Source organism: Ursus maritimus, unplaced genomic scaffold, assembly GCF_017311325.1.
Source record: "Ursus maritimus isolate PB19 unplaced genomic scaffold, ASM1731132v1 scaffold_16, whole genome shotgun sequence".
In the NCBI taxonomy this organism is placed as follows: domain Eukaryota; kingdom Metazoa; phylum Chordata; class Mammalia; order Carnivora; family Ursidae; genus Ursus; species Ursus maritimus.
Window position 1 is genome coordinate 6,075,406 of NW_024424008.1, and position 12,220 is coordinate 6,087,625.

General features: G+C 40.1%; 2 protein-coding genes across 10 annotated transcripts in view; one reads left to right on the plus strand and one right to left on the minus strand.

The window, feature by feature from the left end:
* AMPD3 (adenosine monophosphate deaminase 3) overlaps positions 1 to 5,980 on the plus strand; it is a 45,018-nt gene extending 39,038 nt beyond the window's left edge. For both annotated transcript variants that reach the window (XM_040630777.1, XM_040630776.1), the window contains exons 13-15: positions 1,064 to 1,237; positions 2,844 to 2,954; positions 4,051 to 5,980. In XM_040630777.1, the coding sequence (XP_040486711.1) occupies positions 1,064 to 1,237; positions 2,844 to 2,954; positions 4,051 to 4,227 (462 nt within the window). In that variant the 3' untranslated portion in view covers positions 4,228 to 5,980. The remainder of the gene's footprint in view (positions 1 to 1,063; positions 1,238 to 2,843; positions 2,955 to 4,050) is intronic.
* RNF141 (ring finger protein 141) overlaps positions 1,983 to 12,220 on the minus strand; it is a 38,552-nt gene continuing 28,314 nt past the window's right edge. For 4 of the 8 annotated variants that reach the window (XM_008683777.2, XM_008683779.2, XM_008683780.2 and 1 more), the window contains one exon: positions 2,338 to 2,637. In XM_008683777.2, the coding sequence (XP_008681999.1) occupies positions 2,472 to 2,637 (166 nt within the window). In that variant the 3' untranslated portion in view covers positions 2,338 to 2,471. Of the gene's footprint in view, positions 2,316 to 2,337; positions 2,638 to 7,516; positions 7,615 to 10,033; positions 10,815 to 12,220 lie in introns of those variants that run through there. The other 4 variants (XM_008683783.2, XM_008683776.2, XM_008683782.2 and 1 more) reach the window with 4 other exon arrangements.

Consider the following 12,220-nt stretch of genomic DNA (forward strand, 5'->3'; position numbering starts at 1 on the left):
TACCCTGCAAGGATGGTCCTGCTCTGGGCTCCCCTTGGGGGGAGGGGATCCCTGGGCTCCTGTCTGCCCCCGAGAGGCTCTGGCCAGTGACGTTAAAAGGCAGGGGCCTTTTTCTGGGTTGGGATGTCTGTAGTCACTTTGCTTTCATATTTAATTATGAAAGCAATATAATCAAACACATTGCAATTTGGATTTTCCAAAAGATGGAGAAATGGGAAAAAACCCTTATTGCTTTTTGGTATTTGTAATTCTCATCTTTTTTACCAGAGCATATTTCTAACGTGCTTACTATGAGCACAGAGTCCGTTGTTTCTGCTAACTGAATACGCATTCTTCCATGCTGCAACACAGTATTTATGTTCTGCATCCTAAAGGCTGTTGGAAGGATGGCCCAGCACTTGGATGGTCTGTAACTGATTCAGCTAGTCTCCGATTGTGGATATAGTCCATCCAACTTTTCGTTTGTATAAATAATGCAACCATGAACTCTGCCCCTTTGGTCTTCTCCCTATTTTGGATCACTTCCATAAGGATGTTTGCTCCGACTCCTCTTATGCCCTGATCCTGGGGAGGTCTAACGGTGTGTCACAATTCCAGGGGCCGGGGGGGAGGGCGAGTATTACAGCAGAAAACCACTCTAGCCTGGTCAGGTCTGCCCCTTACATCTCTGAGGAGCCAGAGTGTTTACAGACTCAACCTCAAAGCAACACAACACAAAAGTGGGCATCTCCGGGGCTGACCCACGGGGGGGGCGGGGGGCAGTGCCTGGGGGCGGGGAGCAGAGTATGTGGGCTGGGGGCAGCCCGGGGCCTTGCAGCTGCCTTCCTGCCCTGAGCTGGGTCTTTTCCGGAGCCTAGACGGGCAGAGGGCGGCCCAGGAAGAGAGGCGCATGTGGTGGGTGAGAAGAACGTAGAGGTGGGGGGGGTCTGGGTGCCCTGGCTTTGGGGAACTCGGGCTTGGTTAGGGAATTGCACAGACACTCCCCAGAGCCCTGGTTTCCTGTCCTCCCTTCCTCCCTCCCCTCTCTGGCACTCGTCAGCTGAGTGTGGTGGTTCTTTTGCAGAGTCCGGTGTTGCAGTATCTCTACTACCTTGCTCAGATCCCCATTGCCATGTCTCCTCTTAGCAACAACAGCCTGTTCCTTGAATATTCCAAAAACCCTCTGAGGGAATTCCTGCACAAGGGACTGCATGTTTCTCTCTCCACCGACGACCCCATGCAGTTCCACTACACTAAGGTGAGGGTGTTGCGTGCCCAGTAGCCCCATCCTGGCCTGCCCCCACTGCAGGCACCGGAGTGCACGCTCAGTTCTGCTTCTGGGGTGGGGGTTGGTGGTCAGTGAAGGCAAGAGGTAAGCTCCTAGTGAGCGAAAAGTGTTCCTTCCAGGAGCCCTGTCTTTGGCGTTCTTGAACCCTTGAAGGCACAGTTTAACTTTTTGCCGTCTCCATTTTCCCTTTCTTCAGCATTTACTATCTCTGTGAAGTTGGTTAAGTTACTTGATCTCTGTATCTTATTCCTCTTCATCTGTAGAATAGGGATGCAATTGTCTCTAGGTCTACCTCTACTGTACTGTGAGGGTTCATGAAGATAATGAACTAGAGTCTAATAGAGTGTCTGAATACATACAGCATGTACCGAAATGTTAGCTAACATTTTGGTAATACTCTTATTATTATAATACTTCGGGTCTGTGGGGCAAGGGAAGAGGAAGGGAGAGGTGAAGTCATGCCTGGGGACCAGCCATTGACGAGTAAAAACAGAAGTGCCTGTGTCTTCTAGGACAGGCTCTCCAAGCTTTTGGTCTCAGGACCCCTTTACACTCTTAAGAACTAAAGACCCGCAGAAAGCTGTTGATTACATAAGTTATATCTAGTGATATTTAGATGTATTAGAAACTGATGCGAAATTGAAAAATGTGAACGCATTTAAAAATAATATTAACAAACCTATTACATGGTAACATAAATAGCAATTTTTATGAAAAAGAATCATATTTTCCCAAAACAAAAAAATGGCATTGGGAATGGCATTGTTTTACATGTTTGCAAATCTCCTTAATGTCTGGCTTAATAGAAGACAAGCAGGATTCTCATATCTGCATCTGCATTCAATCGGTTGTGATGCCTTGTTTTTATCAAAGTACATGAAGAAAATCTTGCCTCACAAAGGTACATAGCTGGAAGAGGGATGACCTTTCCAAAGGCCTTGGGGACCCTGGATCACACTTGGAGAACTGCTGCTCTCGCTTACAGAGGCAGCAGGGTGTCCAAGAGATTAACAGAAGAGCTTGTGATCAACGGCAGACATCTCACATCCTAGGAGATAAAGTGAAAGCACAACTCAAACCTAAATCCTTTTGGGATTACTGTCTCACCACCTGATCATTTCTCATTCTTATTTTATATTCACCTCCACTCTTCATACTTTATTCAGATTAACTTTGATTTTTGGACAATCTTCTGAAAGTGACGTTAAATAAAAAGCAAAGCTATAGGGCATGTAATTAACATGTGTGTGGCCAGGGACACTGTTACAGGAGAGCAGAGGCAGGCATCCCCATGACTGACACAGGGCTTCAAACACGTGCTGGTCAACGAATCGACGCATAGGCATTCTTCGATAGATTTCCTCAGGAACCTGAGAATTTGCCAAAAATGCTCTTAGGAGTTCATCACTTAAGGGGGGGTGGGGTGGGGTGGGAATGTTGTTCAGTTATCCGGGTGCCAGACATGAAAGAAGAATCAAATCTGCAACGTCTGTCTGACATTTCTAGCTTTGGAGATACGCGAAGGATTGAAAGGGATAGCCTACCATCTAATACCTTTACTTTTGGGGGGGTCTAGGAAGCCCTTATGGAAGAATACGCAATTGCGGCTCAGGTGTGGAAGCTGAGCACCTGTGACCTGTGTGAAATCGCCAGGAACAGCGTGCTGCAGAGTGGTCTCTCGCATCAGGTACGGGCTGTGAGGGTGCTGCTCCCCCCAACCGGTCCCTCCTGTCCCTGTCCCTGCAGCATGTGTACCATGGGTGCCAGCTGCAGGCCAGCCGCTTTCTAGGGGCTGGGACCAGTGAAGACAACAGGCAGGGTGTCTATCACACTGAAACTCACGTCCTAGAGAAACCTGGGGAGACCCCAGGATTTTCAAGGCTGCTCTTTGACCCTTTCAGACCTGTCCTCAAATGTGACCTCCTCTGAGAGGCCCTCCCTGATCACCATTCTATAGTAGCCCCACACTTGCCATCAGTCTCTGTTCCTTTAATCTGTTTTCCTTCATAACACTTATTACTACCGACATTGTAATATGTAGTTATGTGTTTTCCTGTCTTTCCTTCTAGAATGTGAGTTCCATTACAGTAGTTCCATTAGACTGTTTCGTTCAGCGTTATGTCCCAGGGCCTAGAATAGTCCCTGGCACATAGAAGGCCCTAGGTATTTCTTGGACAGTGAACAGTACCTAGGTTGAATACAAAATGGTGGGATGAAGCCTGGAGATCAGTACTTATTTTGACAGCTCTCGAGGTGACCTGACGTGCAGCCAGGGTTGAGAACATGGTGTCTTAGGCTCCTGAGTCCCTCCGCTGGGTGATGTTACTGGTACAGGAAGAGGCTGCATTGGTCCTGCTCTTATTGGATGCTGATGCAGAGAAGAGCTACAGGCTCAAGATTCAATTGTGCAGACCTGCTTCCTAAGACTGGGCCTCCCCAGAAACACATTTGCCCCTGTTGGCTCTCCGGGGGGGGGGGGACTGTCTTCACGTCTTCATCTTGCCTTCTTTATTGCCAGCAGCACTGGGGGTCTTATTTTTGTCTCCTGATCAAGGAGAACCTAGTCAGAAATGAAGGGAATGAATGTGGGTGTCAGGGTGACATCCTCGAGGACACAGAGGCCAGGAGGAATTTTGAAGAATCCTGGAGGAACGATGTCCTGGTGGGGGATCAGCTTCGGGGGGACTGGTTTGATGTGGTGTGGCTAATGTCAAAGCTGCCGTGTGGATATAGAAATTGAACCTAAGGTATATGGTTTCATTGGTACTTCTCTGGTTTCACAGGAGAAGCAAAAGTTTCTGGGACAAAATTATTACAAAGAAGGACCTGAAGGAAATGATATTCGAAAGACAAATGTTGCTCAGATCCGGATGGCGTTCCGATATGAGACCCTATGCAATGAGCTCAGCTTCCTGTCTGATGCCATGAAATCAGAAGAGATCACAGCTCTGACCCAATAGGTCCAGCAGTGGACATGCATTTTAACTTTTTGGTTTAATTTCAAGTCCGCTGTGATTAACAGTGGTCAAAATACCAAACTGGGATGGTCCTCCATGGAGAGGATGCCTCTAAAGAACTTTCAAACTAGTGATTTTGGTTGCACTGTTCACTTTACAATCTAACATGCCCCTTCTGTTAGTGTTTCTGAGTAATAGAGCATGACTCCTCCTTGGGGATCTGGGAGCTGGACACTTGTCTGTACTCATTCCAAATTTTCCAAATATTTCTCTTGAAACCGTTAGTGCTTGCACTGTTGGGGCCAGGATCTTCCAAGGTCCAGTGCCTACTGACAGGAGGTCTGTGTGGTTTTCTGCCAAAATCCTCTATAGACCCTGCAGGCTAGTTGGTAGTTGTTCATTTCAGCCTCTGGCTGGCTGGCTGCCTTAAACAAAACCGATTTTAAAGCTCCCTTTCATAAAGGAACTACTTTGAGAGAATTAAAATAGAAAATTTCCTTCTTGACAATTTGCATTTTTTATGAATTTCTTATGCTGTTTTATTTAGCCCTCCACCCTCCTTTCTATTTAGGAAGCCAAATGTGCACACTGAACCAATTGATCCTATTCTGTGTCTTGGTTTTCTCATCTGAAAAGTGAGGGTGTGGACTAGATGAGTGGTTTTCAAATGTTGTTCTGTGAATCCCCCTCCAGGGCTCGGGGAGGTTCTGGGTGCTGCCTTCTTCAAAGCAACTCTGCTGTCATCACTGTTACACTGGGCCTTCTTCTTATTTCCATTTGAACTAAGGACTGTGGAAAACATAGGATTAGATGATCTCTATTCCTTTTGGCTCCAATATTCTGATTGTAGCCCAACTACCATTTTACTTATGAAGACTCAGGGCCAGAGAGGTGAAATCTGCTTGAGGTCACACAGATAATAAATAATAGGAGCAGAACTAGTTTCCCCACTCCTAATCCAGTCCTTTCCCCACTATTCCATCACGCCTCACAGATGTTAGATTTTTTATCACTATAACCTCTGCATTTTTTTTTAAGGTGAAATTTCTCCCTTATCTAACATGCAGACTTCTTCAGAAGATATAAGTGGTCCCAGGGGCCAGGTAGAAAGCATTTTTTTTTTTTTAAATTTAAAATCAATTAACATATAGTGTATTATTAGTTTCAGAGGTAGAATTTAGTGATTCATCAGAAAGCATTTTTTAAGACCAATCTGAATTTAAGCTTTACCAATGTACTCTTCATCTGTGTTACTAGTGCCTGGTACATAGTAGGTGCTCAATAAATGTACATTGAATAACTGAATGGATTTCTCTTTTGGCAACTTTTTAAGGCCATGTGCTCCAAGTATTCCACAAGCTGCTCAAAGAACTTTCTGTCTATTTCTGTGGGCAAATCAGATTATGAGAAGCGCCTCTGAATTATTATAGACTTAGAACTCTATTTTTGCTTGTGAAGATGCTTATTTGACTTTAGATTGTCTTGTCCTGTGACTTGATAACGCTCATCCCTTCCGCTGGCTAACTTAGCATAGAGAACAGTACCTGCAGTCTTTTTATCGGGCAGACACGTGTGCTCTTCCAGCTAATGATGAAACGGACTGAAAACCCAGACTTTATCTGACGCATTATTTTTGAAAAGCCCCCATTTGTATACATTTGTCCTAACATAGCAATTATTGTACAGTTTTTCATTGTCATTTTATCTGTACCAAGTATTTATTTTTAATTATTAAATAAAGTCTGTTAGGACTGTGGATCAATAATTTAAAATGATTTCAAGTTAATACTACTTAAAACAAAACAAATGAATAAACAAACAAAAAGAAGAGTCAGACCAATAAATATAAAGAACCAACTAATGGTTGCCAGAGGGAAGGGGTGGGAGCATGGGTAACCTGGGCGGGGGGAGATACAGGCCTCCAGTTATGGAGTAAGTCACAGGAATAAAAGGCACAGCGCAAGGAATATGGTCAGTGATATTGTAATAGCATCGTGTGGTGAGAGATGGTGGCTGGCTACACTTGTGATGACAAAGCATAATGTAAGAGAAACTGAATCACTACGTTGTACACCTGAACTAATGTAACATTGTGTGTCAACTATATTGAAATAAAAACATTAAAAAAAAAGATGGGGCATCATGAAAAGTTATCAATAATAACCACTAATTTATCTTTTACTAAGACTCAGACATGGATGACATTCACAACAAATACTCAAAATTTTTAAACTGAAGCTCACTAGACCCAGAAGGCAAACCTTTGCGATCTTTCTTCCTTTAACTTCTGCCCATTACAGTTCCTGAGCAAAGCCACACGGGTTCCTTTTCCCTGGATATTACTTTAGTCTATTCAGCTAACACTTGATTTTACCTGTCCTGCAAACTTTTCAGACACCTTTTTCAATAGCGCTTTGCACTTTTGTCACATCTTTGTACCTAACTGGCCTTTTTGCAGGGGGCTGGGGATAAATCCCTACTTTCTTTTGTGTTCACAGTTGGAAGCAAAGGCAAGTGTACACTAGCTCATGTTTCTAAAAGAACAAATTTTGAGACATGTATCCCTTACTCTAAAAGGCTCAGGTTCATGTATGTGTTCCTTCGAACTGCACTGCTGAAATGACTAATGACATTGCTCTCTGCCACATGAAAACAAATCACAGCTCCTGGGTTGGTCTGTACCAAGGCCTGTCCTGGGCCTTTACTCCCTCTTATCCTGGATTAAAGAAGAGTTGTAAGCACATCCTTCGGGCTTTCTCTTTACTTGTTTCTGAGTGCTGCATTGGTGAAACGATATTTATCTTTTTTGGGGTTTGCAGACACAAATGAAGGTGATATGTTGGTAATGTACCTAAGCACTCGATATCTGACTATGACTTTTATAAAGAACAGCGTAACTAACTGCAATAAAAGGAACACTAATCAGAAAAACAGTTTCTTGGAAATTTTAAAATCCTCAACCTTTAAGTAAGTATTTTATCAGAAAGATCGAGGATGCCGGTGAGTAAAGCTATAATCGGGGGCAAGATTATTAAAAATATCTCTGAGGAGGCTTTTATGTCTCTTGATACCAAAATGTGTACCTCCTCAAGATGGTATACACCAGCAAATTCAATGATCAACCACCATTCTTTCTTCTCAGCACTAAGATTCCACCTTGCTTCTCTAGTTATAGTCTTTAATTTTGGAAATGATTTTACAAGGTAAACATCAAAACTAACATAGGGTGGAGTATTTTATCTAATATTTTTTATTGTCCAACAGGGCAAAAAGACACGAGAACAAATGAAAGTCTGTTGTCAACTATTTATATTGTATTGTCATTATGTTGCCCATCAAAATGTGGGTGGATCAGCTGATTTCCCTCATCTCCAACTAGTTTTCTTATTCCTGGATAGACAAAGTAAGCTCGACTTAATGAAGAAAAAAAAAACAGTTAAAAATGCAAATTCTTCGGACTGGCTTTTAATGAATCCAATTTTCCAATGTTAAAAATCACGGAACCAAAAGATATTTTCAAGCAGCCTTATAACCCAGATATATGTTAGGTATAAGGAAATTGAATCCAATTTGAAATAAATTTTAAAACATAGCACACAAACATCACAACCCCCAAGCACAATACAAAACAGTCCTCTGAGGAATAGAAACATCTAGTATATAAGAATGTGAAACTATGTAAGAAAAAGTCTCTCCAGTGAGCTAAAATTTACTTGCTAAAGATTATTTATTGCACAATATATCAGTTTTTCCTAAGAATAAAGCAGTTATTATTATTCTCAATTTCTAAATTCAGTACCCAGTCAAGTACATTTTCTCAAACGAAATCTCTGTAGCATTACAGTATGAGTAAACTTTTTGTTACTGAGTTAGGATAGGGAAAACTTCATAATTTATAAAACAAATCCCTTAGACTTCATGAAGACATTTCACAGATCCTACAAGGCACACATCATATTTCCTATCTTAGTGCATTTAAGTACTTCGTATTTGGAAAAGACAAAGCTGTACAGAATACAAAAAGTGTACATTTCATCCATTAAACAAATTTACAACTTTTATGATTAGGTATAATAGAACCTACCTAACATTCACATCTAAAGAATTACCACCCAGTTTAACGGAGTGGACAAAAAACTGTGCTCATTTATTTAATAAGAGTAATAAAAACACTTGCTTTTTCACAGTAGATCAGTTAGTATCCTGGATATCATATTGAAAAGTAAAAAGGTTTGGGCAACATCAAGTCACTGGGCTTACTGTTAAATAATTCCTTGAAAGGTAAAGGATTCTGGGGGGATAAAATCATTGGCTATACCTGGAAAGATCCAAAACCATGTACAGCAACTTTGTTCATTTTCAGAAACATTCTTCAATTAGGCAATCTGAGTTAGACTCAGCAAATCTAATCCAAAAGGACAATTTAGAATCTTAGAGCTGGAAAAAGATCTCAGAGATCATCTATCCCAAGGTTTTCAAAATATGTCCCATGGAATACTAAGACTTCATGGAGGAGAGTTAATGTTCTGCAAATCTGACTTGAATTTAATTAAAAAAAAGCTTTTTGGAAAAAAAATTAATTTAAAAAACAACTCCCATCATACAACTATATTACTCACTAAATTCAAATATCCTGGATATCTCCAATATATTAATATGTGTTTTTATTGGTTGACTTTATTTTATTATGGTATATAAATAAATCTGACATAAGGAAATTTATATTAATAAAATATGACTTTCATATAGAGGGGTAGTGTGTGTGTGGGGGGGGGTACAGCATGCATGTGTAAGGCTTCTGAGTAAGATTTTACCTGGAAAAAAAAAAAGGTTCTGTTGAAATAAAATATGAAAACCACAGATGAAATCTTAGTTTCTAAAGAAGGAAACTAAAACCAGCAGAAGGGACTTTTTTAAGGTCACACAAACCATTAAGTGCAGTGCCAGGTTGATATGACAGAGCCCCAGTACCCTGCCTGTATAAACATCCATAGTGAGTGTTTAGCTATTTGGTACTGAGCTGTCCCCATCTTAAATGTCAACCAATTAGTTATCAATATTTTTTGGGTAAAATCAAGCTACCTTTGATCATTTTTTATAGAAATGAATTATTTAATTTGCATGCCTATTAAAATCTTAGTATCCCAAAATTCTGCCATCAATAAGCAGCAACTTAAATTGCATACTTTGGTATTTTGGAAAATAGTAATATCTGCAACTTACCAATAATAAGTCAGAAAAGTTCCATGGAATGTTAACATACGTTTTAAAGGAGACATCAGGTTCTAGTTTTATTATATGCTAAATGTTAATGCTTAACATAAAACAAAAATTTTACCTTATAAGCAAAATTAAAAAAAATGAAATGTCACTGAAAATCATAATTCCATTAGGACTATACTCTCTCAGAGTATTTCAAAGGAAGTACAGTGAAACAGCAGAAAGCCAAATTATCTCCTAATTTTCAGAGGTGTGTATTGTACATATGTTTAAAAGGCTCTACCCTATTTTCTCTCTTAATAATACTAGAAATTTGAAGACTTTGAGACCTCAGAAAGATGCCTTCAAGTTAAGAAAATAAAAGCACCATGAACCAATATTGAATGATTTATCATAATTTGGAAATATAAAATTCAGGATCTGTGATGAAGAAAAATTTCCTTCTGAAACTCCAAGATGCAAGAGCATTATCAAAAGCTACTTAGAACACTTTCCCAGCTGTGGGAAAGCACTTCCAGAACAGCCAAGAAGATTCCCCAGCAGAAATCCATTTACAAGGCAAAGTCACACCCAGCTTTATAGTCTTCACCCAAATTATACAACATGAAAAAAAAAAAAAAGACTTTTGAGTAAAAAACATGTAGTTCCAAAACACACTGCTAAAGTTATGAAATAATTGTGGATCGTTTCAAGTAAAAATTATTAGAGGAGCAATAATTAACCACAAGGGGGCATACACACGCCTTAAGAGTCCAGCAGAAAGACTAATGTTAAGTAGTAACATGCACTTTGATGTATTCTACATTTTCAGTAACTTCGAATTTTCTCTCAGATGGCTACAACTTTTTAACATTCAAGGTTTATTTTAAACCTAACTAAATAGATTCCAGAATACTCCTGCCCTGAAAAATAGTGTCTCAGAAGCCTCTGGAAATGCTGTTACCTCAGCAAAGAATTCAAGAGCAATTAGTTCTAATATATATTAGAACAGATAAATAATAGAAAAATATGGTCTAAAACAGTAGCAAATTTTAGTTTACTATAAATGGAAGACATGGAAAGTTTATCAAAAGAAATGGAACAAATTGTCAGAATAGCGAAAATAAGAGGGTAAGGAAAATTGATTTCTCTGTGTCTCTGCCACAATATCCCTGCATTCTTCTCCCATGACCAAAATGTTTGGAGCTCATAATAGCAACAGAAGGCCTTCACCCCAAGGTCATGGTCTATGGGGCTGGCCTGCCTCATCGGCCATGTTAAGAATATAGTTAGCCATATCATCTTCAGTGGGGGCATCTGACACCACCCAAGATTCATTTGCTCCAGTCATCTGTAGGCGACAAATAGGGCAATTCCTGTGCCGATCACTCCTATCAGAGAAGTCAAATAAAGAACAGTTTGTTTTCTTTTTCTTCTTTTTAAAAAATTGGTGTGTTTGAAAAGTAATACTATACATGGTTTAAAAAAAAGTAAACAGCAATAAAAGTATACAGTGAAAAATAAATCTCTTCTTTCCACCCCAATCTTTAATTCTTATCCCCAGGGGAAATTACTGTTAGTAGTTTCTTACATATTCTTCTAGAAATAGACTAGGCATGATTAAACTTGTGTGTATTTATACATTACTGCTTTTTTTTTACTTGTCAATATATCTTATAGGCCATTATGTAGCAGTACATGTTAAAACTGTCTGTTCTTCTTAAACATAACATTATGGACAGGCCATAATTCATTTAATTGGTCTCCTGCAGAGGACATTTAAGTTTTCCCCTATCTTTTGCAGCTATGAACAAGGGAATGGAAGCATTCAAGGTTTTAAAATAGAAGATGAACCTTACATGCAGAATAATTTTTCTGATAGGGAAAGGACTTATATATGATCACTTGAATGAGATTATATTTTCCGAAGGGATTTTTTTGTCCTGACAAATATTATTTTGGAAATTTCAAAAATACCACATTTGAGCCAGAAACATGTCATGCAGGGAAAATGTTTTTCTCTTCATTTCTCAGTGAAATCTGAGACCAAAGTAATTAAATTATATCAATTGCTCTTTGGCTTTTGTACAAAAATTCAGAAATCTGTTCCAAAAACTAAATGTGAAAGCTAGAGCTGGCATATATTATTCAGATTCATTTCTGGTTCCTCAGAGATATTTTATTAAGATAATTGTATGTTCTCTTCTGTGCACAAAAGTCACAATTTTAAGAGTCAACTTCTGCTTCTGGCCAATAGGCCACCAGATTTATCTTCCCACTTAATTAAAACACTGGAAATATACATGAAACAAGGCTTTCAACACTGGACATCATCAGACAACTCAGGACAATCATTCCTGAGGATGGGAAGCAAAGAAGGTGAGCCCTATAAATTGCCAGCTAATTGCCTTGAGAGTTTTTAGGCTGCGGAGCAAGCAGGAGAAGCCCAGATGGAGCCTGGCAGACTCTCTGAGTTGAAGAGACACAGCTGAGACTCTCAGGAGGCCAAGGCAGCTAGAATTCACAGGGCAGAGCACTGAAGCACTTAAGCGCAGAAAGTTGCACAAAGGGAGAATTCTGGAATCTACTGAAGGTCCCTCTAGAGTATACTCGGCAGTCATGATCAGTCTGTACATGTGAGGAAACTACTTGAGGCTCAGGAATCACCCAAAAGGATTTGAAGGAACAGTACCCAAAACTCACACACAGGGTTTGGGATATTGCCTGCTCTCACTAGACAGAATGGAAAGCCTCATAACTTCCGGAGCATTGAGCAGAGTACTCTGATGGGTCCGGC